Raw genomic sequence first — 26,406 nt, 5'->3', positions numbered from 1 at the left:
TGAGTTTACATTTCATTATGGATTTTCTCTCCTTGTAATCTTCTCACAGCAGCCACATTGTTGTACACGTTGCTGGTTGTAGGGAAAACAGTATTTAAGTGCAGACCTTTCATTACTGTTTGAGGGGGGTAGCCAAGTGTTACACCACACCGGTTCGTAGCCTAGCACAGCCCCTCCTGCACCCTTCTCGATGTCCAGGGCTCGGTGGCGGCGCTGCGAGATGATCTTGTCATCTGATAGAGCTGAAGGCGATTCCTGGTTTCTGATTCCAGAGATAATAAGAAAATGTCTCAGATTTGAGCAGCCTGGTTTTCATTTGTCCACATTTTATTTGTAACTCTCTTATTTCAAAGGTAATTCCTCGACAGATTCTTGCAGAAGAAACAAATACTGCATTTTTGCAGATAAAAATCTGAGACCTTCTATCTCCAATGATGCAAATAAGTGCTTACATTTCTTACACTACATATCTGCTGCAGATCTGGTGATTCCCAGTGATGCTTGCTTCCCTTTCTGTCCCTGATAGGTCTTTAATTATATGCTCTTAAGCCTGATTGAGCATCCTGCCCCCAACCCTGGATTTTGTGCCAACACAATTTAGGGAAAACCTCACATTTCAAAAGAGAAAGATAAGGTTATCTCTGGGAGGATGTGGAATTCTTTGTTGTGGGTTTGGGGGTTTTCTGTGTGTGTTTTTTTTTTTAATGGCAGCTGTTTGAAACTGATGAAAGATCGGGAATGTTAACATTTCCTCGCTGGGTGATCCGAGTGCAGGTGAGATGGTCAAAGGTGCGTGATAAATGTAATTTATCACATAGATATCACTACCACATATCTGCTGTATTTATGCAGAACTTAACTGCCAGCCTGTGATTTGCAGCAGCACGTTTGCTTCCTTGAAAGCAGACTTCATTGCTCCTTTGTGGTACTATTTATTTATGAAGATATTTGTTTTTCTAGTAAATCTAGACTCCCTCAAATTATTTCTTCTGATTTTTTGAAGGAAGGACTAGCAGGAATATAACGAAATGCACTTAAAGCCCTAAGTGAGAGCATAAAGACAGGAGAAAGAGGCAAAGCTCAGCAGAGCCCTGCTGCGTGCAAGGTCCGGGTTCTGCAGTGCTCCTGTGGGTGCCGTGCTGCTGTCGAGCCCTTACGATTCTGTAGTGCAGATGTCTGTAGGAAGTATCAGAGCTATTTATCTTGGCATGCAAGGGGCATACGTATGCGTGCTTTAAATTACCCTCGCGTTGCTGTTCTTCCTCCCCAGCCTAACACTGCTGCTTGTTTGTTAACAGTGTTTGTTGCCCATCTTAACTTGTTATTTTTAGTTAGCAGACGAATAAATCTGCGGTAAACATTTCCAAGCGCCACAGCCCGTATTTTGTTCTCCACGTTTTGCACTTCTTCCGCTCACCTCCCTGCGCTCGTACACTGGCGGCTCGATCCCAGCCTGCGGTGTCGGTGTCGGTGCCTCGGAGCGGAGCAGTTCAGTGCCACGGCGTTCGTGTGAACCACCCAGTTGGATGGAAGTGACAGGCAGGGGTCCTCAACATAATGTGCTTATCAGTTAAGGGGATTTATTCTGAGTAGGTGGCAGTGGCACAGCAGATAACAGCCTTGACAGTATAGCAGACATTACAGACCCGCGGTGGCCTGGAGCCATAGGTATTACTGCACCAAAGAGTGTTTATCTCAAGAGACTATTTAGTTTATCTCAGATGCTCCACTTCTGGTCTCGTTTTCCTGAAAGACATCTTGTACTGATTTTCATTCATTTTCAGAAATTTAAATAATTCCTGGGGGCTGTGGAATTTATAGGCTGCGTATCAATTGTAATCATTTGGAGGCTGATTTTTAAATTGCCTTTACTTTGTAATTCAAATTATGTTGTATGGTAGACATTAATTATGTCAGCCAACATCTATTTACAAATGGGGATTTAATAACGGGCAGTTCTTATCAGCTAGTGACATTTGGCAGATGGATAGTTTCAGGAACAAAAAAAAGAAAACAGGGCACGGGGGGGGGGGGGGCTGTGGCCCAACCTGTCAGTGGCTGGGGTCTCCGATACCTTCCCTGATGTAGCACTTGGCTGCCAGGAGGAGGGAGAGCAAAGCAACAGCTTAATTGCATGCAAAATAAGCGTGGACATCTCGGTGTCCCGTCCTTTCTAGCTGGGCACTGAGCTTTCCGAGCCCCTCGAGGTGGGAGCTGCCCTGCAGGAGGGGGCTCCAGCCACGAGCTCCCTCCAGCAACATCAGCTGCGCAGGGTTTCACTTCTCAGACGAAAGACAACGGGCTCTGTGGTCTGTTCCGGGGGAAGCGGGGATATTCATGTTATCGACATCTGAGAATTGGAAGCTGGGGGCCAGGAGTGTGCTTTGTGTGGGTAGAAACTGTAAAAACTGGAGTGGAGAGATGGTACTAGTAAGCAGCTGGTCTGAATTTAGGACAAAAGCTAGTGAGCTTTTTTTATTCTTTCCATCTTCAAAAGAGATGAGCAGCAGCTCCAGCAGTGGGGCACCTGGCGGAACTGTCCCCAGGAATTCACAGGCTGCACAACCAGTACCCGCATCCCTGCCCCGCGCACAGTGGCACACAGCACCCCCAGGAGGTGCACAGGGGCCCCGGGTGGCACACAGCACCCCCAGGAGGTGCACAGGGGCCCCAGGTGGCACACAGCACCCCCAGGAGGTGCCCTGGGTGGCACACAGCACCCCCAGGAGGTGCCCTGGGTGACGCACAGCACCCCCAGGAGGTGCACAGGGGCCCCGGGTGGCACACAGCACCCCCAGGAGGTACACAGGGGCCCCAGGTGGCGCACAGCACCCCCAGGAGGTGCCCTGGGTGGCACACAGCACCCCCAGGATAAGGCATCAGCAGGGGTCTGCAGGAGAGGCTCCCACTTCGGAGCCCCAAAGGAGCCTGGAAGAGGCTGTCGATGAGGAGCCCCCGCGTGGCTGTGCAGGTTTGCCGTCCTCTGCTGAACCCGGTCCTCTGACAAACTTTGGCAAATGCTTCCTGAACGTATCTGCACAAATGAATGCTCTGGTAATTCCATCTTAACCAACAGGCTTGCATTTTTTGTGGTGTTACGTTGCTGGGGTAGCTGAGACCAGTTATGTCGGGCATTGTTTTACGCAACCGTGGCTGTATAATGAAAGGTGTTTCCCTGTGGGGCTGTCAGCAGCAATAACCTGTTGTGTGTTGCACAAAAACTGTGTGTGCCCGCATGTATCTGTATGCGATATCTTCACCCGTACGCAGTATCTGCACACGGCAGCTATCTTTCTCCCCATGGCGAGCACACCTGAGGACATCTGATTTCCTCCTGCTAAAGCCAGTGGCCAGCAACGTTCCCTGGAGGTGAGAAACCCCACTGCCAACCTCATCTCCTATTTGTGGTGGACACCGAGGGTGCTCCTCTTGTTCTGCCAACAGACTGCGCACACCCCAGCACCCCTCCCCTGTATCTGCTCCCGCAGAGAAGTCTCCTGCAGCCCTGAGACGGTCCTGCTCCGCAAGCCTTTTGTGCCACCCTTCAAAAGACGCAGCTATAGAAACCCATGACCATGAAGCTTTGTAGCGTTGCCGCGCTCTCCCCCGTGCCCCGCGTTTGGGGGACCGCGCAGCCTTGAGGCGCACAATGACGGCCGAGCGCCGCAGCCCGCCCCATTGTCCGCACCGGAGGGACCTTGTGCGAGGCTTTTGGAAGCGATACGTTTCCTTTTTTTTCCCTCAAGGCTGCTTAGCCACTCGCGTGTCATCTGGCGCAAGCAACAGCATGTGCTTTTGTTTCCCCGTGGAAGCAGAAGTGCCGGCTGTTGTCTTGCTCTGCTGCTAATGTAGGAAACGCCGCAGTGGTAAAGTACGGGGGAACTTGTCTCAGTTTGGTTAAGGTTTGTGAGCAGATAATTCCTAAATGCCTTTGTGGTTGAGAATGCTTCGTAATCACGAATTAAGATGTAAATTTTGTAGAGCTAATCCCATTTCTGCTCCCAAAGACAATGGTAAAAATTAAATAGTAGGTAAAATGTTTCCTCAGGGAGATTTTATCAGGGCAGTATCTTGAACACATGTAATCTGAGGCCAATTGATTTACCCTAATAGTTATTTTCCATCACTGAAACAAGCTGAAGGAAAGATCCCAATTAGTGCGTGCTCCGACTGCTGCACAAGCAGAAGACGCTGCCTGCAGCTTTGTGAAGCAGCCTCCCGACAGCGGGACGGGACAGCGGTGCTGTGGGTGCTGGGCGTTTGTCCCACCTCCCCCAGATAACGCTGGGGGTACTTGGTGTGTCATTGTACCTGCAGTGGGCAGCACGGTTACGATGAGATTTCACAATCTTCCTTTACACGTGTAATTGCTGCATAGTTAGAAATCTCCGGGGAAGACTACTGCGTTAGACCTGTTGTGAACGCGCTTGGAAGCCAGAAAATAAAAGCTTTGGGGATGTATCAAGTACGTTTGCTGCCAGTGTGACATCCTGTAAAAATCCTGCAGAACCACAGTGAAAACTTTTGGACCGGTTATGTCAAATTTCCAGTAGAAAAGGTGAAAAATGCAGTCGAAGACAGCATGGTTGCTCCGAGCAGGTGGATACAGCTGGAGCGGTTCAAGGCTCGGAGCTCTAATCTACCTTGTCTGGCTTAAAGAGGAGCAATTTGTTCGACATCTCTTAGCTGAGGAGAGCCAGTTGTGTGCTATCAAGTAAAACGGTGTGTGGTTGTTTCCTGACTACAGTCCATTAAGAGCCGAAGCTTAGGCTACCAAAGCCTTCCCCTCCTGACAGGAGCCAAACTCGGAGCAGTTTCCTAGAGACAAAAGGCCGGTGCTTCCCTCTAATAAGGCAGGGAGCTACCGAGGTCTGGAAATAATTTGAAAATTCCTTCGCATTATTCAAGGCAGAAGAATTACTAAAATTGTGCTTTAAGCAAAACAGCATTCTTAGGTTGCCAAGGCAGTAAACACCAGCTTTGGGAAATGCAATAAGATTTCAACATCTGTTTTGGAGCTGATATTTTAACCATTCTGTGTTTATTTTAATGCCTGGTTGGCCGGTTCCCAGTCATACATACACAGCACCAAAGAAAAGACAGAAGGAGCGAGTCCATTCTTGAACTGATGCTACACATCGGCTCCCCCTTCTTTCTGTTTCTTTTTTTTTCTTTTTTTTTGTTGGTTTTTTGTCCTGGTTAAGTATCTGGCTGTTTGTCCTGCCTAGAGCTTGCAAGCGGAAGCCGAGCTTTGCAGATCCCTGGGTGAGAACAGAAGGCACCGTGCGTGCCCTAAAGAGCAGCGAGAAGGATAAGAGGACAGAATAAGCCGCTCATCTGGGTGTTTTCAGGAACACGGTGTCGACACAGCGGCGTCCCTGCAGATAACCTTGGGCACGTTTGCCCCAGCGTGCGCAGGCACAGCCGTGCTGGCAGGACTCCAGCCCGAGGCGCCGAGCTCGCGCCCGGGGCTCCAACCTCTGCCCCCCCTCTTGCTTCGGTCCTGTTCTGCCCTGGAACAACTCGCCTGCAGGAATTTTGCAGAGGATTTCAATCAGATCCCAAAGTCTTGTACCTTGTTATAAAGTGGAAAACTGAACTAATTCAGCTGTGTGTGAAATCATCGTGCTGCTCCACGTGTCGGCTGTACGCTGCAGAAGGAGCCGTGACGGCGGCAGGCACTGCTTGCGAGCAGGAGCCCTGCTCAAACGAGGGCTTCAGAGAGCGGTGTCCTCGGCATGGGGCAGTCGGCAGGAGCCAGAGGTTACTTCTGCCCTGCAGTGGTTGAGGAAGGAGGTTTGCAGCCCTCAGGTTGCTTTACGTGAAGGAAACTGTTCAGATCAATGCTTCCAGCAAGATTTCTCTTGGCACTGTTGCTCAGCAGGGAATGTGCCCACCGTTTCTTCAGCAGGAGATGTTTGGGTTTGAACAGACTCTGGGTCCTTCACAGGGCGTGAGGAGCTTGGGGGACTGTGCTAGGGATTTGGGGGACTGCACTAAGCACCGGAGCATCCCCAGCAAGGCCAGGGTGGGCAGGACAAGAAGCTGTTGCTGTGTGCTTGCCCTCCTGTCCCCGTATCAGCCGGTGGCCAGGGCTCACACCCCAAGAACCATGTCCCATTTATTTCCCTGATCTTCGCTGTGCTCTTAGCAGAGAGCCAGGGATGGAGCAGGCTCAGGCACTCCCTAGCCTGGGATTCAGGACATCCTGCAGAGGAGGTCACCATAAAGTGCTTTAAAAGGAATAAAGCATGAAATTTTAATCAAAGTTCAGATGTACTGCAAGGCCTTCTTGACACCATGAAGAGCATAACTTGAGAGGTGGACGCTTCGTGTTCTTGTATGTTGAGAATTAGACAGTCAGCTACTGCAGCTTGGAAGCCCAGCATCACTAGTTGCTCTTGGAAGTCACCTCACTGTTATTGCCAACTCTTACTCAAATTTGTTGAACCTTAAAATGTCTTGCCAAGCAGTTTCCCAATGTCTGTGGAATTTAGTCTCTTGTTTGTTTTAGGAAAGGTGCAATTTATAGAGCTTCAGTATTTTACTAGATAAAAATATATTTACAGAAAGAAATAACCATTTTCCACCTTCTTCAACTCCCGTTGACATTTTGGCTTTATCTTAGATATTAAAATAAAATAAAAATCTCAGCTTGTTCTTGTTTATTAAAAAGAAGATCTATTATTACTATTTAAGTACTTTTAAAAGAATTTAAGAAAAAAAATAATAGCTTAACCTTAAAATTCATGATGAATGGTAAAATCTGTTCTTTAACTCTGCGCATGCTCTAGGGACATACCTGGTTCTTTGCAAGACTGACTTGCCAGATGATTTTAGCTAGTACAAGCCAATTAAACAATGGGAACTCAAGTGAAAACACTTTATGGCTATTTTGCACCTAACAGTGAAAGAATACTGGGTCCTGTCTCCCTAAATAGACTTCATTTGGTTTCGGAGATCAAACAGGACTCCTCTGCCAAGTTACCAGGGTTTATACGGGGCTGCTTGCAGCTCTCACACTCCGGGAAGCAAAGAGTCTGGAAGTGGTGATAAACGGGCTAAACTTGCAGCTATTCAATATTCGGCCAAAAAGACAAAAGAGTTTGGGATATCCCTGAGGTCTTGCAGTGCATAACCACTGAGGGAGAGCTGGAGATCTTGGGGGTGTTTCATGCAGACCGGTGTGTGCTCAGGAGTTTCATGTGCCATGGGGGAGCCAGGGGAGCTTGGGGATGTGAAATCTGGATCCAAATCCAGAGCTCCACGTGTATCTGCTGTGAACGACCTTGCCTGGTCTTCACTTAATTATAAGCTCTGTGGAGAAAAAGGAGATTTGCCTTGATTAAACCGAGTTCCCAAACTGTTGGGAACTACTCGGAAGAAACAGTAGACTGCAGGATTTTGAACCAGGTAATTCTCCAGAGTCAGTCTCACTACAGTATTGCTTAAAAACACGACTGACCTAATTATGACATAGTTAACGTGCATCTAGTAATTAGTGAGTATTACCGTGTCTGCTCTGGGCTTGACAGGACTCCTGCTTGGGGCTTATTTGTTTCTGAACCGTCCTTCACCGTGTGCTGTGCTTTGCAAGTCATCGGTCTTAGGTGACACTTGGAAATCTCCAACAGCCTGGCAATCCCAGCCCGGGCAAAGGAAATTGCAGGATGTCCAAGGCACATGGGAAACTAACAAAAAGTTCGGGCCAGTTAAAATCTTCATAATGGGCTATTAAATTGTTTTACTGTTCAGCTTCTCTGTAAAATATCAATTATCTCAATGGTTGTAATGTAATCAAAGCAATTAAATTCCAAAGGCTTGCATGTAAAAACCAGAGCTTTGTAACTGGGAGCCCAGCCCCAAGTAGTTGAGTTGCTCTGTTTGTGTTTAAAAGTTTCTCCAGATGACTATTTTGTTAATGGTGTTACAGTTTGAGAACCGTAAAAGGGTTTTGTGTGCTTGAGGTTTAGGGTGTGTTTTGAGCTTGGCTGCAGACGGCGTTTGAAGAACTGAGCAAGGAAGGCGGCCTCGCAGCCCGTGCTGGGTGAAGGCGGGCTCGTCCGCGGCCGTGGGAAGCGGGGGCAGCCTCCGCCTGCGAATCCTGGCCCTGGCTCCGTCCCCGCACGTTTCCTCTGCCGGTGGGTAACTGCAGCTTACCGTTCCCAGCGCTGTGCAAACCGACAGGCTGATGTCCCTGAAGCACCTCGGATGAGAGACTTGACAAGTATTCCCATCATAGTTTTATCACGTTCAGGATCTTGCCTCTGGTGATATGTTTTACAAGAGCAGGAAAAAGCTAAAGAATGATATATTGCAGGAATATTTTCCCCGTGATTTCTCCTGGAGCAGGGTGAAACTGAGGTGCTCCTCGAGGAAGTTTTATTTCAGTTTATTTGAGTGGAGCCTACTCTGTTAGGTTTCAGTAGAACTGAACCAAATCCTGTCGTGTTAGGGTCAAGATTGCTGTTGTTGGCACTGGCCATGAAATTAATGGTGACTTTGGGGTGCACCATTTGAACCATCTTAGTTCAAGTTCTGATTTAGAGGAGGCGCTAAGCATCTGTCCCCTGGGATTAAGGTTTTAGGAGGGTCAGATGGCAGGATCTGCAAATGGTTTTGGCCATAGGCCAGGAAATCACCTGTAATTCGTATCAGGCAGCGTTGTTCTGAAAGCTGCATGCTCACTGCATCTTTATCTCCGTGCTTAAGGCAGTCAGCTTTCAGAGGCATGCTCTAACCTAGCGGAGCTGTTGGTTACTCATTTTAAAAAGGGACGAGCCAGGTCTTCTACACCACTACTGTGTCTTGTAGGCAACTGGAAACCTGCATAAGGTCTAATGGTGACATTGGTAGTAGGGTGATGGTTGGACCAGATGATCCTGAAGGTCTTTTCCAACCGTAATGATTCTAGGATTCCGTTCCTTCACTTGTTAATAAAGCAGGGCAAAAAGAAAAGAAAAACTTTTTCTTCCAAATCAAATTACTGTTATCATTATTTGCACGGCAACACCACCGCATGGTGTGCTGCTTAAGACAAGAGCTGGATGTGCCCAGCCCCAAGGAACGTGCAGCCAAAACAGCCAGAGTGAGGACGAACCTCAGAGCAGTGCCATTTCTGTCGACTCATTAAGAAAATGATAGATTTTCAGCTCCAAGTGGGAAGTAGTTTCCGTAGAGGATGAACTCGTGGAGGCAGGAAAATGCAAAGAAAGTGTTAATGCTGGAGCGGAGTGTTTGGGAGCTGGGGAAATGGGAGGAAAATCCAGGAATGCTCATAATGTGCAACAGCCTTGGGGGATTTTGGTGTCTTCAGACAAAACTTGTGATCAGAGTTTAGTCTGAGGGCCTCCTTGAAGCTCACTGAAATCAGCACAGGCTCCTTCTGCCTTGATAAGACCTGTATCGCGTCCTGGGGATAGCTGGAACAGTGCTGAAAATGCTGTGTGCTCATAGCTGCTTTTGAAATGTAAAAGTAGCTAGTCACTGTCAACTGTTACTTGCTCAGATTATTTGCACATTACCAGAACTGGTCTGGAGGCCGGTTCTCCATCTGCTGTCACCGTGTTAGCCACTTGTGCCAGTTCTGCTGCCCCGAGGTCTGTGGTCGAAGCGCTGCCGTGCTGTGTGCAATCTCCTCCTGTCACGCAGCAGACAAACAGGCACTGGAGATGCTGGCATTTGCCCGGTTCTCTGGAGGAAATGAGCTTTTCCTCCTCTTCTGCTCTCACCGAGCAGGGCCCCCATTTCTGGGCAGTAGCACAGCCGTGACGCAGCGCTCAGCCCCTTGGCTTCCTCTGGGTGCACCAACTTGGGAACACGAGTGGGAGCGAGAGGCTGTGAAGGAAACCAGTCTCTTGGTCTCTTGCCCCCCTTTGCTTCATCGACCTTCTCAGGCAGAGAATGAATTGGTGCAGAGATGATCAGCGATGGTTCATTGGGAAGAAGCAGCTTGTTGAAATGATTTGCAAATTAAGTGTGCCAAAAACAGAAGAACCACCATGCATGACCCTATGTAAGTGCTGCTAAAAGCAGAGCATGCCTCATTCTGCGGAGCATGCCTCGTTCTGCAGGGAGCGTGGAGCAGGTTTGTAGCACTGACTTCTTGCAAACAAGCCCTGTATCTGCTGAGGTCTTCCTGCAGCACTTGCGGTGGCCCAGCTGGGCCCTCTAATGCGTGTTTTCCTTCTCTCTGTCCCACTGCAGGTGCGTTACTGCTGGGAGGAATCCTCTACTCCTGGCAGTTCCCACATTTCAACGCCCTGAGCTGGGGGCTGCGGGAAGATTACTCCCGAGGAGGTTACTGTATGATGTCCGTGACCCACCCGGGGCTGTGCAGGCGGGTGGCTCTGCGTCACTGCGTGGCCTTAATTGGACTCTCCATGGTGGCTCCCGTTCTCGACATCACCACGTGGACTTTCCCCATCATTTCACTCCCTATTAACCTCTACATCTCCTACCTCGGCTTTCGGTTCTACAGGGATGCAGACCGCAGCAGCTCCAGGAAGCTCTTCTTCTGCAGTCTGTGGCATTTGCCAATGCTGCTGCTCGTCATGTTCTCCTGCAAGAAGTCTTTGCTGGAGAAGGAAGAAAAAGGCGATCTGCACGGTGGAAATCATGGGAGGGCTATGGAAATCAGATTGCCTTAAATGTCAGTTATTTGTCATCCTCATGACACATCAGGTAGTGTATTTTAGTAGTTACAAGGGGGAAACCTGTGGGATTTGTTTGAAGAAGAATCATTTGTGCCTAGTGACCACTTCATGTGATAATTTTCTATTTTCTTCTTAAAAGGAATAGACAGGAGAGCTCTGAGCATTCACGGGCCGCAGGCCCATTCATTCACTCACCACAGATTAAAATTTCGCCTGTGTCAGAAGCACATGCTTTCGGATGGCCTTCCATGGCCTTTGTGAGTCTTGATCTCTCATCTCGTGGATGGGTCTTCACTTAACAAGTCACAAGCGCACACTCACTGACCGCCAGCACTGGCAGCCTTGGCGAAGAAGTCAGGAAGCGACAAATGAATGATTTATCACCCCTGCCCCAAGCATCCTTCCCAAATTAAGCTTTAAGGCTCATGATGGGCTGGGTGAGCTTGTACTGTCTCGGTCTATGCCGTCCCTGCTGTTATCACACAGAAACCTTCAGTTTCTGAGCCTTTTTCCTATCAGTTACTTTTCCCAAGATTTTCCATGCACCCTAGGATATTTGTAGCTCTCACATAGCCTTCACAATGCTTTCACGATGCTAAACGAGTTAAGAAAACTGTCTTTAAGCACACTACACATCAGCATCTAAACAACCTCCAGATGAGCAGCTATTCCGTAGCATATACTTGAACACACTCTTAGCCATTTTCCTACTACATCCATCAGGGTGAATTTCCAGCTCCCATGTGGTTTTACATCATTAAGGTTTGAGCCCTGTGTGCCAGATCTTCGGCTGGTAAAAACTGCCATTGCAAGCTTTGAAAAGGTGTAGGAGGAGAGCTGGTAGTTGTAAGGCGTTTCTGTGCTGATGTGTCCTGTGCCAGCCCGTTCAGTCTCAGTGTCCTCAAAAGAGCTCTGGACTTGCATCAAGAATTTGAACTGTGTCTGGTAGCCCACCACGGTGGCTCAGAGAAAAGGTCTCACTTGGGGTTTGTGATCAGTACGGAAACACATTTTGCAGAAAAAAAAAAAACGTTTAGGATTTTTGTCTAATATTGTACTGTTCAAATTGCTGATGCAGCCGGTGTCTCTCAAAAAAAAAACGGTTGGGGATAGTCTTATTAGGAAAATGCATTGTCTTTGTTAAATGATGCGATGAACTGCGTTCCTAGTCACAGCGTAACGTGGTTGTGATGCCAGTCCGGGGCTGTGGCTTACCCTCGGCATACCTGGGGCTGGCTGTGAGCGGCTGGGATGCTTCCAAACACGCCAGCATCCCGTGTAGACAAAGGCCGTGCTCCAGTTTATTGTGGTAGTTAATGCCTGTTATGACTTGATGCGTTTCCATGCCAAGATTTCTTTCCCATGTGGGGAGGACTGGGCGGCACAGTTGTACCTCGACCCAGAGATGCAGTAGTATCTGAAACGGGAGACAGTTCCCTAATCCGATCCCAAAGAAAACCCTTCAAGAGACGTCACAAATCTGCCACCATGTGTGTATCAAGCTGCCATAAAATCTTCCCTGGCGGCTTTAATGCTCCAAGCCCAACTTCTGGTCTCAGTTACGCTGGTGTAAATCAGGAGTGACACCGGTAACCTCTGTGCTGCTGGCAGAGGTGCTCCGCAGGAGCAGAGCCACCTGTTTTACATGGCTCTTAACTAATCGGTTGCAAGATTTCCCGACTCTCTCAAGTGATTGCAGATGACAGGATTGAGTTCCCTGTTTCTGGGCATCTCCATCATGCTCAAGTTACTGGGGGGAACGCTTCGTGGAAGTATCTGGAAACTGTACAACTGTACAACTTCTTAATTTGTTTTAAAAGTGCATTCAGTCTTCTCTGCAATAAAGTGCATACTGTACAAAAAGAGAGGAGTGCTCGAAAGCTGTTTTTAAACAACTGATGTATAATTGCAACTCCGGTACTGTTCGGTTAATTGCAAAGGTATTTGATGATAGTTTTGTGGCATTTCTCCCTGCACCAGTATTCTTCTTGATCTTTGCAAGAGCGAGGATGGCTTGCAAAATACTGGGTTATTGTGCAAAAAGCACACTGCAAGTAGGTTGCATGTGAGTGGAAAGAGTTTGAGCAAAACCAAAGAATTTGGTGAACCTTTAGCTGGGAGAGGAACCTGAAAATAGCAGATGGCTCACAAAAACCGCAGGGTTGGCTCCCAGAGGCAGAAAGCAGTGCTGAAACAGGAGGGTTGTGGTTTTCTCCTAAGTCATGATTGAGCCCGGCCTCAGGATGGCCTGCAAGTACGGGGTGCTGTCCTGACAGTCGATTTTGATTAAAGGACCTGAGGACATGCCTGTGGTTCAGTTTTCAAGCGTGGACATCTTCATTTCTTGGGCCAGAATGTGTAACATTCACGGGTTTTCAGGCCAGACATGAGCTTTGTAATCATCGCTGAGCGTCTGCAAAATGCAGGTCACGAAATTGCACCACCATCTCCACGCCTGGTCAGTCTGGCCTGAAGAGAGAGCATCCTCCTAGAATGCGTGGATCCGGAATTTACAGGTAAGAAATACCATTTATTTATTTATTTATTGGTAGGAGAAAAAAACTGTCTTTTTTCAGCCAGGAGGTGTTCTGCGCCATGCTGTAAAATGGCCACGTATCAGGTACGGATGAAGACACTTAACCGCCTTCAGGAATTTTTGCTCTCGCTCATACTGTGAAAATGAAAAGTTTGCCAAACTGAAATCTCAGCTACAACGCGGTAGGCGTGTCAGATGTCCATTTCAGCATTTGGGGTGCCACTGTGGAAATGAGACCGGTACTAAAGCTGCTTGCTCGCATCCCAAGGTGTTTGTGATTGCCGTGACCCTGCATCCAGGATTAACACAGCTCTCCCCGCTCCAGCACCGCTGATGTTAGCGCCTAAATGCTGCAAGGAAGGAGCAGGTGAGGGGCATGCCGGTGACTTGCTGTGATTGTAAGTGCCAGGGGCTAAAATCAGGCTTCCTGCATCTCTGTCCTGGACCCTGCAAGCACTGGGTTGCTTTGCACAGCTCCATAGATCCAAGGCGATGGTTTCTACACAGAACTGCAATGCTGTTCTGTTGTCCCATGTAGAGGACTTGAGTATGGGTTCTTTGGCGTCCCGTTATCCTGGTTACTCGGGGTCTCCCTGTGGTTTGGCCCTCGTGGGGCAGACCTGCTTTGTGTGGAAGTAAAAAAGCAGCAGCGATGTGCCGTTTCCCTCCAGCCCCGGGCTCTGCTGGTGCTGAGGTGGTCCCTTCTGGGGGTTGCTGTTACGGCATTTTGCAAAGGAAATCCTTCGCTGGCAGCAGTGCACCTCCTGAAGCCTGTGCTGAGGCTGACGGAGGAATCTGGGCCAGTGACTGGAGAAGACAAAGCTTGTTTTAGTCTATGTGAACTTTAAACCTTCTGTGTGACTCCAAGTATGGTTTTGTGGATAAAACAGTAGCCCTAAGGCTCCGGGGATCTTCATTCTTTCCAGATTTCTGCTGAGGAAATGCAGTCCATCTGTAAAGTAGGGATGATAATATTTAGCCTGCTTGGACAAGGGAGCGGCTCGATAGCCCACGCTTTGTCGGCCCCTTGCCCGTTGTTCTTCACGGCCCTTGGAGGAGAGCGCTGGCGTTTGGGCGGCACTGCGGAGAGCTGCCTCTTGCGTGCCCCTGCGCTTCTGCTCCTTGCTCTGGTCTTCAGCAGATCGCTTAACCTCGGTACGGCAGGCACGAGGATTGGGAAACCCAGCTCCGTGATCTCAGACTGCCCCGAGCTCCAGCACTCGCCAGGAGCCAGGGCTGCGGCACGAATCCACGCAGCGCCAGCGGCACCTCGGCGGGACAGGCGTCCCCGCAAGCGACCGGTCGGTGGGGGTCCCCGCTTTGTTCCAGCGTGAGTGAGGAAACCCAATCCCTGTGCACACAGCTCCCCCCCTTCTGCTTTCCCCACATGTTTTTCCCTCGCTTCCTGTATCAGTCTCCGATATAATCTGCCCCAGCAGAGTAGCACATTCACACTCCCCTGGCTCCAGCAGCGTTTCTCGCTCAGCCCGGCTGCGGCATTTCAGGGCTTACACAAAACACACACGGTCTTTTCAGCTCCGGCGGTCCCACGAGGACGGGATGGAAACAGAGGGATACTATTAGAAATCATTATGGTTACAGATAGAAAGCATGTTATCCAGGTTGCTCTCCAGAGGTGGTTAGATATCCCCCCTTAGAAATGCTGTCTACGGGAGGCTTTGCTTTTAAAACAGAAATAGCAGCGCTGTTTTCCTACCAAGCAGCCCGGTTGGTGGTGGTAACACTAGCAGCCCCGTGGCAGGCGTTTCTCGTCCTGGTATTTCTTAACCACGGGAAGAGCCGGCCCCGGCGGGGGCTCGGGGGACGCAGCGTGCCACCCGTGCTGCCGCGTGGCCGCGGCTCGGCCGGTCGCCTCGCGGTGCTGCTTTTCCTTCTCCCGGTCATTGCCTACGGGGAGCGTCCGTCTGCAGGGCAGGGCTGCTGCCCCGCAGCTGCGTCCCCATCGTACCAAAGAGAAATTTGGTAATGTGGGGGCAGAGGTAACGACTGAGGTGGGAGGGCAGAAACTCCTCTGCGAGCGTCCAGCAGACTTGCTGGATGCTTCCCACTGGTATTTTTTAGGACCCTATGAGATAAAACAGTACCACGGGCTTTTAGGGCTGTGACACAGTTCAGCAAGCTTGGGAGCTGCCTTCCAAACTTTGGCAGCCCGGCGGGAAGTATTTCTTGGAAGCGAGACGATCGCTGTGCCCTGCTGGAGCTCGCTTTGGCTGGTCTTGCAAGGAGCCCCGCGCCTCCGCACGGCCGCTGCCCGGCCCCGCGCGGTCACAGCGTCCCCGGCCCGAACAGCAGGAGGTGGCCGGAGCTCAGCGTGTGCAGCGCCCCAGACCACGCAGGCTGCCGTCAGACACGCGTGTGTGTAACGGGGCTGGCTGGAGCATCTCCCGTTGGCTTTGCCTCGTTCGCTTTCCGCCACCTCTGGTGTTCTGCTGCCAGCGTTAACTGTTTGTGCTGCAGATTTTCCAGCCGAGGTCAGTGCCTCGGGCTGGTTTTTAGTTTCCAGTGTTTCAAAAGGCACGATTTGACTGTTTCGCAGGACAAGGCTGGCAAAACGAGCTGTTTTCCCACAATGCGGAGATGTTTTTCCTTCTGCTCCTAACCAGCTCTGGCACCTCCAGGCCTTGGAACGAGAACTGACGCTTTGGCAGCAGGCTCTGCGGGCTCAGGTCGGTGCGTTCAGCCGCTCTGTGACGATCCTGCGTGTTCCCTGAGCCTCTGCGAGGTTTTTGTTTGCAGACGCTTGTTTGAGCACTGCTGCTGACGGCTCCAAAGGGACGCAGCCGGTGCTCTGAGCGTGGCAGGCACGGAGCCGGCTGGGGAGCTGGTGGGGAGCTGCTGCCAAGGTCCCTCTGCTTCAGTGAAGCCTGGGAGCTAAAAAGGGGTGCCCGGAGAGGGAGACACCTGCCTCTGCCCCCCGAGCTGCAGAAGCTTTATTTAATTTATGCCTTTAGTACCATTTCTCTAGTAGCCCTGCCTCATCCGTCGCCACCGGAGGGGGTTCTGCCCCTCTGCAGCGCTGCATCCAGCGCGGGGGCCCCCAGCACAAGGACAGGGGGGTGCTGGAGCGGGGCCAGGGGAGGCCGCGAGGATGCTCAGAGGCTGGAGCACCTCTCGGCGGAGGGCTGGGGCTGGGCAGGCTGGAACAGAGAAGGCACCGGGGAGCCCTTGTAGCGGCTTTTCGGTACTTGAGCTTGTAGAAAAGCTGGAGAGCAACGGGCAGATAGCAATAGGACACGAGGGGGTGGTTTGAAAGTAAAAAAGGGAGATATAGATTAGATGTTAGAAAGAAATTCTGTACTCAGAGGGCGGTGAGGCCCTGGCGCAGGCTGCCCAAGGACCTCGGGGTGCCCCATCCCTGGCAGTGCCCCAGGCAATCCCTCCCAACCCAAACCATTCCATGATACCACGATCAAGTGAGGCGGAGTGCAATACCCAAAGGGTGTCGGTGGGTCTCAGAAGTGTGCAGCCCCAGGGACCACCAGGGCAGCTTGGGGAATCGTTTTGTCCCCCTGGTTTTGCTGCACTTCACGCAGTGCTGCCCAAGGCGCGTGGCAAGGTCCGTCCTGGTCACCGCTCACCTTTCCACCACTGTCTACTGTAACTGGCTTTCCTTGGATATATATTTTTTGTGAATTATGTGCTACAAAATACACAGGATAAACTCGTACCAGGATAAACTGCAGCTGTAGCCAGACTGTCTTTTCCTTAAACAGAAACACAGACCTGAGGGAATTGCCCTGAGAGACTGAAAACAAAGTCTTTCTCCCAGCCTGCCTAAACTGGGACCCTATGGAGCTGCCCATCGTCCTCCTCCAAAAAGGGGATGGGGAAAATGGGAGCCCCTGGGTCGGGGAAGAGAGAGAGACCAGAGCATGGAGCCCGGGTGGGACGGACCCTGCAGGAGCTGGGCAGGGGGGGCTCTGCCATGGGTCCTCCTCTGCCAGGGGGGACCTGGCTGCCGGGACGGAGCCCAGCACACGGCAGTGGGAGCTCATTTGGCAGGATGTGCCTGGCACGGGGACTCGGCTTTTGTTTTCCGAGCAATGCAAAAGATCAAGATTTGCGGTGCTAACAAAGGCTGGGAGATGTTTGGGATTTTTTGGCTGCGGAGAGAAGGCACTGTATCAAATTAAACTTGAAACGGGGATGCAAACGAGGTGATTAAGGCATTTCCGCCGTGCTTCCAGGGGAGCTGCTGGACGGCATCCAGACCGGGGAAAGGAACAGGCTGAGTTTATCAGCTTCGCTCCGAGGTTCGTACCGGAGCAGCCAAGGGCTCGCTGGTGGACGCGGCACCCATCAGCGGCAACTCCCAGCCAGCGCAGGGGGAAACCGAGGCAAGCCAGGGGAAGCGAGATGCCAGGAACCACACGGTCACCCTGTGGCAGGGGGAGGAACTGAGATGTCTTCTCCCCTGTCTGAAGCTTGTTATGTGCGCTTGGTTTGTAACTGAGCCGAGGGGTGGCAGGAGCTGGCGATACATCAGGGTTGATCGTGATCAGCCCTCCTGGCTTTAGAAATGAGCGGTGGGAAGAGAAGTGCTTGCAGGTAGAAGTGCTTGCAGGAGATGCTCCTGTCTGGGGATGGGAAGGGGCCTGTTCTGTGTGCCGCCTGCTACGTCTGGTCCCCAGCAGTCACCGAGCATCTGCAGCGGCGTTTGTGCTGCGTCCCGCGGCTGCTGCTCGGGAGCCCCCTGGCCGTGCTCGCTGCACGGGCTGCTCCGTGAGGCCGTTTGCAGACTGCTGGGCGAGCTGGGGAGGCACCCGCCGGGCAAAGCCCAACTCACCCCGCTGCTAAACCCGTGCCAAAGCCCAGCGGAGCTCAGCCTTGCTGGGTCTGTTCTTAGGGAAGCACCAAAGAGACTCCATCCGAGCCCACAGCTCCGAGCCAAGGAGCCTGCTCCAACGCCAGCAGCCCTTCACATGCTGTAATGGGGGCTGCAGGAAGGCCACGCTGGGTGGACGGACGGAGAGACGGACAGACGAACAGACGGAGAGGCAGCAGGCAGCCACTCGCTGGGATGCGCAGGCTGCGCCTCGCCTGGCCGCGGTGGCACTGAACTCCCTCTGTTGACTTATCCTGAAGTTGCACCCCATAATCCAGTCGTGTCCCTGTCTCTGGTAATAAATAGCACCGTCGGTTAATGGCTTTAGCCCTTACTAAGCCACAGACTGGACCGATTATTGCTGCTTTTGTAGCCTGTACAGAGCTGGTTTTATTTCTAATTGCACCCTGCTGGTGTGCTCATAATGATTTTCCCTGCTGCATCCCATGCGGTCCAGTGCTACAAAGCCACATTTTCGTAGTAGCTGTTGTTGGTTTTAATCACTTGTTATTTGGATGATATATTAATAGCAGTATCTCTGCGAGGCTTTAAAGTGTTTTCTTTTTCAAAACATTTACAACAAAAGCTGAGCGTTAGCCCTAATAAAACGTGTGTTTCATTTGGCTCCCTTCTTCAGCGATGAATCCAATTAACTGTGCGCTCGGCAGAGTTCATCCCGCTGCATCCTGTCCTGCCTCAGCCCCAAAATCCAATCATAAACGTCTGATTAAAAGGTGTTGGAGACTCCGGCAGGAACAGGGGTGCTTGACAGGCCCCACATGGCTGGAGGAGAGTGGATTTGTACTTGCCAGTGCGTCGGCAGGAGAAGCCCGTGCTAGTCCCAAACTTACCTTGCAGATGCGCAGTTACACCTTGCTGTTCTCCTGAAGCCAAACAACCCGTTATTCCTTCTTTCACAGAGGGGAATAGCAATGAAGCTGGCTGGTCAGATGGAAACTGGGATGAGAAGCCACTGGCAAAACCAGAAATAACCCCAGAATTGCCCATTCCCTGTCTGAAGCATGGGGAATGCTCTCCCTCCGAGCAGGGGAGCTGGCTCCAAGGTGGCAGGGACGGGGCGATGCTCTTTATTTCAGCCATTTGGGGGGAAAAAACACCAAAATTTACCTTTGCTGCGATGAAATGCAGCATGATTTAACTAGCAGGGGCCGCTGCCGTTAATTGCATTCAGAGGGGGCTGTGAATGGACTCCTCGCCCCCTTCAAAAGGCCACGGCAGCATGTCAGCCGCGGTGCGGGTCATTCATGGACACTACAGGAGATGTGAAAACATCTGCTAGGTCCATGCCTGCTCCTTTCAGTACAGTTACTCCCCTTGCTGATAATTGTCTGTGTTCTGTCATCTAGAAAGGGACTTTGTGTGCCTCCCAGGTATTCTAATGCTAATTTGTTTAGTTAAAAAGGAGAAGAGGCTAAACAGATGTGAACCATTTGGTTAGGTTGTAGTTCATTTGTTAGGAAGTGCAAAGGATTCTTGGCAGGATATTAAATATTACCTTGGCTGCTCACAAACACTTCATATTTCAAGAGAGGAAGGGAGGTAGGGACTGCACTCCATAAATCAGCCTTTTCAAAGAGACAGAAAAAGGCAAACATTTGATAAATCTGTGTCATTATACTTAGAGATCAAAGGGGTTTTTACATATGTATTTATGCAACTGGCAACCTTGGAGACAATAATAACAAACATAGATCTCTGACAGCTTTACAAAAATAAAAATTAGCCGGTTCTAATCTGTAATTATCTGTGCGAGGTAGGAGGCTGCGAGCAGCAAAGCTTTAAGTTGCTAACGTTGAGACGATGAGCGAATGTTAAGTCATTAATAAATACATTAGAAAGTGCCATGTGCAAGAGATTGCAAAAGCCACCGGGTCGTAGCTGGGCATGCCCACGGCGTGTGCGGACCTGGCTTCCTACACTGAGCCCGAAATAGGCAGGCGGTAGTTGTCGGACCCAATAGTCACCAGGGGAAGGAGTGTTCCTGATGTGCTAATTGCCTTTATGATTTTCCAGCAGATGATCTACCAGGAACCTGCCTGAAGGACCCGTGGAGATAGGAAGATTTCCAGCCCTGGTCTCTCCTCTGCTTGCCAGTAAGTGGCAGATACACATCGGTAGCATCCGTAGCCTGTGTCAGCCTGAACGAGCTCTGCCATTATTCCCAAATTAGGCTGACTGATTTTGTAAAGCCTCATAAATACAGGAGCCAAAGACTCAGGTAAGGCAGGGAAGAAACCTGGAGAGACCCCAGAGGAGGTTTGCGCTCGGCAGGACAAACAGGAGGACCAGCGGGGGCTGCAGTGGGTGTTTCTGTAATCCAGGACAGAATTTAGCAAAGGAATTCAAACATCTGCAGGAGCAGCAAGGGCCGTCACATCACTCAGAAACAAGGAGAAATCCAGTTGCATGAAAATAATTCCACGGACAAAGCAATGCAGCCACAGAAACGAGAGAAGGAGAAGTAGCATTATGTCATCTCGCCTTTCCTTTTGGCCAGTCGCTGGGCTGATTTCCTATTCTCTTGTGCTGTTTTAAAATGACTTCAGCAACTTGGTTTCTGCCTGTTCCCATGGGAAACTTCCACAGTCTATAGATTTCACTGGTAGGAAACTCTTCTTGACAATCAGGCTATATTTTCCTTTACTCAATTCCATCACATCACTCCTACTTACGCCTCCTTGGAGCACCCTAAACGCTCTTCTCCATTGAAGTCGGTGGAGTTATGCGAGCAGTAAATTTGGCCCGTGGCACTTGGAGAAATAGATATTAAACCCTCGGGGACAAATTAGGGAGGGAGGGGAGGGAGGGCAGCGGGGGAAAGGAAATGGTTTCAGGTTGAGAGAAACAAGATCTCCTCTTACATCTGTACAGTGGTGCTGCCCGCTGCCCGGCTGGAGCACGCCCGGGCCTCCATGCTGAGCTGCTGCGAGAGGCAGCGACGTCCCCGGGATGTCCCCGGGCACTGACGTGGTTCTGAAGCCACGTCTGGGAGCTCGGGGGCAGCCTGTGGCACTGGGGCGTACGTGCAGAGGGACCACGTAAAGCCCTGGCACCCCCTTGGGGTGGGCACTGGCTGCTGTGCCAGCAGTCCCAGCCCAGGTAGCGCTCTCGGCAGGCTGTGCCCCCTGGGTTAATACTAAAGCACGTGTTTTTCAGGAGAAAAATGCCCTAGGCCCTTTTCCCTGGCTGTTACCTCACTACTGTGACATCAGAATGAGTGCAGCAGATACGGGCAGTGACGGAGCTGCTGGGGTATGGACGACACACAGCGGGTGTCCCAGCTCCCCTCCTCTTGCTCCAAAATCGCGGCGGTGCACCAGACCGCAGCACACCCTGCAGAGGGCACACGTGGCAGAGAGGAAGAGAGGACAGCACCGAGGGCTGCTCAGCGTGGAAGAAATGGAATAAACGTGTGCAGGAGCTCTCTTCCCTGGGACCCCACACAGGGGCGAGGGCTGGGGAAATGGCCCGGTGACTCAGGGACATTTCAGCGCTCTATAAAAGACCATCGAAGTAAAACCATTATAGACGGATACACGTGTACGTAAAAGGGCACACAATAGCATGCAGAAGCCGCAGACCAAAGCCCCACCTCTCATTGTGCTATGGGTGCTGTACAGTCCCCAGAAGGAGGTGGTTTGGGCTGGCCACCTCCTCTCTGGCCAGGTCACTGCACGCCACAGCACTCCCGGGTTACTCGCTCCAAATACCTCATTTCCCCACCAACACGCACCTGATTAACATCATCAAATGTTGATGACTGTTCCCAGACAAAACAGGGAGGTGCTTCAGGCCACATCAGGACAACTGCATCCTGTCTGGAGTGGGACCAGGAGCCCCCTGGCTTGATTTCGGGTACCTGCTCCCATTTCTCTCCCCAGGCAGGACCAGCTGCTCCTGCAGTCCTTTGAAGAGCTGTGTGCGCCCTGTCGTGAACATAAAAGTCTTCCTACTTCAGAAAAAAAAAAAACGAAAGAGGACACAGCATTTCAGAACTGGCCTTTTCAGTGGCAGGAAAGTATCTTTTGCCAAAAGGACACACGGATTTTCTATCTGGGGAAAGGCAGAGCAAGAAGAAGCTCGGCGTTAGGGGCTGAGCGGTGATATGCTACTGCCATGATCCAAGGGCAGCAGCACGGAGCAAACCCAGCCGTGCTTTTCTCTTTGTGCCCCTGCCTTCCCGATGCTGCCCGCTTCCCGATGCAGCCCCAGTTGCTCTCACCAGCAGGGCAGGACCCCCGTGCTCCGGCCCAGCTGCTGCAGGTGGCACGTTAACAAACCGCAGGAGCTGGGAGCAGGCGCGCGAGCCCTGCTGGAGCCCTGCTCCAGGTGGGTCTGGCCACAGCCCCCGCTGCTTCCCCGCCTGCCCCTGCTCCCTGGGCAGCCCGGCAGCCTCAGTTCCTCTGCTCGGACGCCGTTTCTGATACCTTACCTGTTTGGCAGTCCTAGGAAGAAAACTGAAGGCCAACTGTAGAAGATACAGTTACAGTAAAACCTATCTTGGGGCTATTTTGCTTAAAAAGCCAATCCAGCTTTTACAAGCTACAGCTGACATATATTAAGAGCTTAAACCAAACTTTCTGTGACATTTGTTGATGTTAGCCTGGCTGGTGCTGGTAGACGTAAGGAACAAGAAGAATTACTCCATCCGAAGGGTTTTCCTCTTTTCCTGTGGCTGCAGGGAGCAACCTGTGCGTGGAAGCAGCAGGCTCTAGGTCTGTAGGAAGCGCTGGGCAGAGAGGTGAGTGCGTCTGGGTCCAGCAGAGCCAGCCTGTGCCACCTGCCGGCCCATTGCTACCCGCGGCTGCGACTCAGCCCTGGCCTGGACATCTCCTGTTTAATTCTGTTCCCAATTACCCGGCCGGGCCGGCTGGCAGAGCTTTACCAGTGCGCAGAGGAACTAGAAAACGATTCCTCCTGTGGCTGCCTCTCATCACTGCTTGCTTCACGTCACCCTCCGTACCCCAGCCAGCCCAGCAACGCCGTCTGTTTTAGCTCGCAGCAGAGGAGTGCTTTGAAATGCCTTGCTGTTTGGCTCTGGAGCTGAAGCACAGATCTCCCTGTGTGCTCCCAACGCCTGCTTCGCACACACCTGGTCCCAAGCAGGATGGTGCCCCTGGCACTGCTCCTGGTGGGTTTCGGGTGGCCCGAGCACTCTTAGCTCTGCTGTTAGCCCTCTGGGTAATTCCTGGAGAAGTCGCACACTTCTCAGGGTCTTATTTCCCCTCTTCAATCTGTCTGGTTTAATTGGTTCATAACTCTTTGTAGCAGGGATAATTTTAAAAGACGATTGCACAACACCCAGCATGATCAGAACAATCAGCTCTTGCACGGGGCTTTTCAAGAGCTGATGTGAAGCTGATATACGAAGGAGGAAAGCTGATATATGAAGGAGTTGGCATCACACTGTCACTTCTGACACACAAGAAGATCAAGGCCCACGGTGCGAATAAGATTTGCCTGTTGTTCTGCAACAGTTTGGTGCCAAAAGTTAAAAAAGGCAGAGGTTTCAGCAAAGCTTCGCTATTCCCTCAAAGCAACAGAGCTCTGAAATCAGACTCATTCAGTACAGTATTTTCTGTGTCTTTAATAACAACGTGGCAGAAAAGCTGCATTGAACAAGCACCGAAGCTGCCAGGCCACGTGCTTGTTGGATGAGTGTCACATTGGGCACATCCGTGGTGTGCGCAAAGCTCCCGCAGGCTCCTTGGAGAACACCAGCGTGACCTGGTCCTGGGATGGAGGCTCCCAGCGCTGCCGCAGTCGGCCCTGCCAGATGCTCGAATTCTGCTTTCACAGGCTGCTGCCTGGCCTCTGCTGCTCCCGGTACGCGGACGGTGAGAAATCTCACAGGGTGTTTGTGGAGAGGCAGGGACTTCATGAAATACAGTGCCACGGAAGGGTGGCTCATCAAAAAGCCAACACACGTCAACAGAATAGGCACATCTGTGGGAAACGATCACTGCAGAAACACATTCTTCTGCAAAAACACAGCTTTGTTTCTCACACATCCGAATGCTTTGGGGAGGAGGAGGAGGAGGCGATGGCAGAGATGTCCCCAGTGCCACCATGTGCCATCAGTGCCCAAGCCCCAGCTGGCAAGTCCCTGCAGCAGTGAGCGCCGGGGAGTGAGGAACATGGGGACGTGATTTAGTGATGGACTCGGCAGGTCAGGCTGGCGGTTGGACCTGACGCTCTTGAAGGTCTTTCCCAGCCTAGGTGGTTCTGGGGTTCTGTGAATCCCAGCCTGGCCGAGGGCCTGCGGGAGAACTGGAGCCCCCCGAGGAGGGACGAGCAGTCAGAGCTGTGCAGCTGCGAGCGCTCGGGGCCATGCCCCGCCGTGGGAAGGCCGGGCTGCGTCCTCCTCAGCCAGCCGAGACACTAAAGGAACCGAGGGAAATGTGGATTGACAGGTATAATCCCAAACTGCATTATCTTGTCTTATGGCTCTCTTTTGTGTCTGTACAGTAGAGAGACCTCTGAACCCACGTCTTCAGTCTAGCAATTAAACTTACTATTTTGTCATTAAATCTTGTTTAGGGATAAAGGCGACTGATTAACATTCTTGTGTGAAAGCCCCAGGGGACGGCCCAGGCACAGGGTATCTCGGCCAGGCTGCTGGAGCCAGGGTGCTCCCCGCGTGGGTCGGGGGCCTGGCGCGCCGGGACGGGGAGAAGTCTCATGCCCTGAGATCCCAGCCATGGTCTCTGAACTGAAATCCCCTTAAATCTCCTTTTCTTTGTAGTTTACAGCACTAGGTGAGGTGGAGACCACAGCTCCGTGGGAGCACATCACCCAGCCCTGAGACACAGCCACTGAGCAAAAACGTCACAAAGGGCTTCTGAGCTCGACGAGGAGCTGAAAAGCAGAAGTATGTTATTCTGATCAGTGTGCTGGATAGGATAATCCACAGCAGGCAGGATAATCCACAGTGGGCAGGATAATCCACAGGCGGGTCCCTCCGTGGTGCTGTTTCAGCCCGTGCCAGATTACCAGTGGGTGCCACCGGACTGGGGCAGGGCAGCAGGAAAGGGAGACCTTTTCCCCATCCACAGCAGGGCTTGGGGGCTCTGCTACTTGGGGTCTGCGTGGTCAGAGTGGAAGGAACAGCGCTCGGGAGGCTGAGGATCCCCCGCTGCAGGGCCGGAGACGTGGCGGAGGCAGGGTGCGGACCCCAGCACCCAAAGGGGCTTTTGTTCTGGGGCCTGGGAGCCGGCAGAGCGAGCTGAGGACAGGACCTGAGCATCACAGGTACAAAGCTTGCACGTGAAGCTGCTCCTCCTTCTGGAAAGGGGAGACTGTGGGTTTGGAGACCCCTGTAATACTCCCTCAGGCTGAGATGAGGGCACTGCCTCGGGGGACAAGGCGGCACGGAGGCACCGAGGTCTCTGTTGGTCTCCGTGCTGTACCCCAGCTGATACCTGCCGTCACTCACACCTCCTCTCGGCTTTTCTGTGGGAGCTCTCAGGAAAGCTGGGAAATGTGCAATTTCGGGGCAGGCGTTTCAGGTAGCACCTGTGTCGGAAAGGGCCTCGAGAGATCCAAAGCCCGAAACTGAATTTGGCCAGAGAGAAGGAATTCAGTGAATTCGGCTAGGAGCAAGGTGCTGGGGGAACCGGAATAAACCAGGGAGCCATGTGCGGAGCCGGGAGGCTCCGCGGCCCCGCTCGTGTGTGCGGTGCGAAGCTGCGGCCCCGGAGAAGCGGCGGGGCTCGGCAGCGCGGGGCCGGGCCGGGGTGCGGGAGCCGCTCCCCCGCAGCCCTGGGCTCTGTGCAGGCTCTCCCCGCGGCGCAGCAGCGCGGGGCGCTATCTGTGGATTCACGCACGTTGTCCCTGCGGCACGGCGGCCCGCGCCCTCCTCCCGCAGGGGCCGCGGGCGGTCGCGGTGCCGGTGCCGCTGCGGGCGCTGGGAAGGGCCCGCCGCGGGGTGACGCGGCGGGAGGGCTGCGCGCGAGCCCCGCTGGGACCCACGGCCGCGTCTGGCGTCCGCCGGGCGCTCCCCGGGTCCGGGACGGGGACGGGGGAAGGGAAGGGACCGGGACCGGGACCGGGACCGGGACCGGGACCGGCGGGGCCTCGCCCGTCGCGACAGCGTGTCGCCCTGCCGCCGCGCCGCCCTACCGCCCCGCTCCCCGTCCCCGCTCCGCACCCGCGGCCGCTCCTGAGGCAGCGCCGGGCGCGGCTCCCCTCAGCGCGCCGCAGCCAATCAGCGCCTCTCCTCCCCCCCTCTCCCTCCCCTCGCCCCGCCCCTTCCCTCTCATTGGCCGCTCCCTCCCGGCGGCCGGGCCGGAGAAGCGGCGGAGCTCGGCGCCGATTGGCCGCGCCCGCCGCCCGTCACCCGCCTCCCC

General features: G+C 52.4%; 1 protein-coding gene and 1 long non-coding RNA gene across 2 annotated transcripts in view; one reads left to right on the top strand and one right to left on the bottom strand.

Moving 5' to 3' along the window:
- Window positions 1-12,520, top strand: part of COX10 (cytochrome c oxidase assembly factor heme A:farnesyltransferase COX10) — a 103,170-nt gene extending 90,650 nt beyond the window's left edge. The window contains exon 7 of the mRNA XM_048075955.2: window positions 10,207-12,520. Coding sequence (XP_047931912.2) covers window positions 10,207-10,649 — 443 coding nt within the window. The 3' untranslated portion in view covers window positions 10,650-12,520. The remainder of the gene's footprint in view (window positions 1-10,206) is intronic.
- A 6,164-nt stretch (window positions 12,521-18,684) lies between these two features.
- On the bottom strand, window positions 18,685-21,047 carry LOC106046711 (uncharacterized). Its single transcript, XR_001213422.3, has 4 exons — window positions 20,920-21,047; window positions 19,554-19,623; window positions 18,889-18,979; window positions 18,685-18,820 (listed from the first exon to the last, which is right to left on the bottom strand). It is a non-coding gene; the product is annotated as an uncharacterized lncRNA (long non-coding RNA).
- Between the last annotated feature and the right edge of the window lie 5,359 nt (window positions 21,048-26,406).

Source organism: Anser cygnoides, chromosome 19, assembly GCF_040182565.1.
Source record: "Anser cygnoides isolate HZ-2024a breed goose chromosome 19, Taihu_goose_T2T_genome, whole genome shotgun sequence".
Taxonomy (NCBI): domain Eukaryota; kingdom Metazoa; phylum Chordata; class Aves; order Anseriformes; family Anatidae; genus Anser; species Anser cygnoides.
This window is presented reverse-complemented; position numbering and strand designations above follow the sequence as displayed.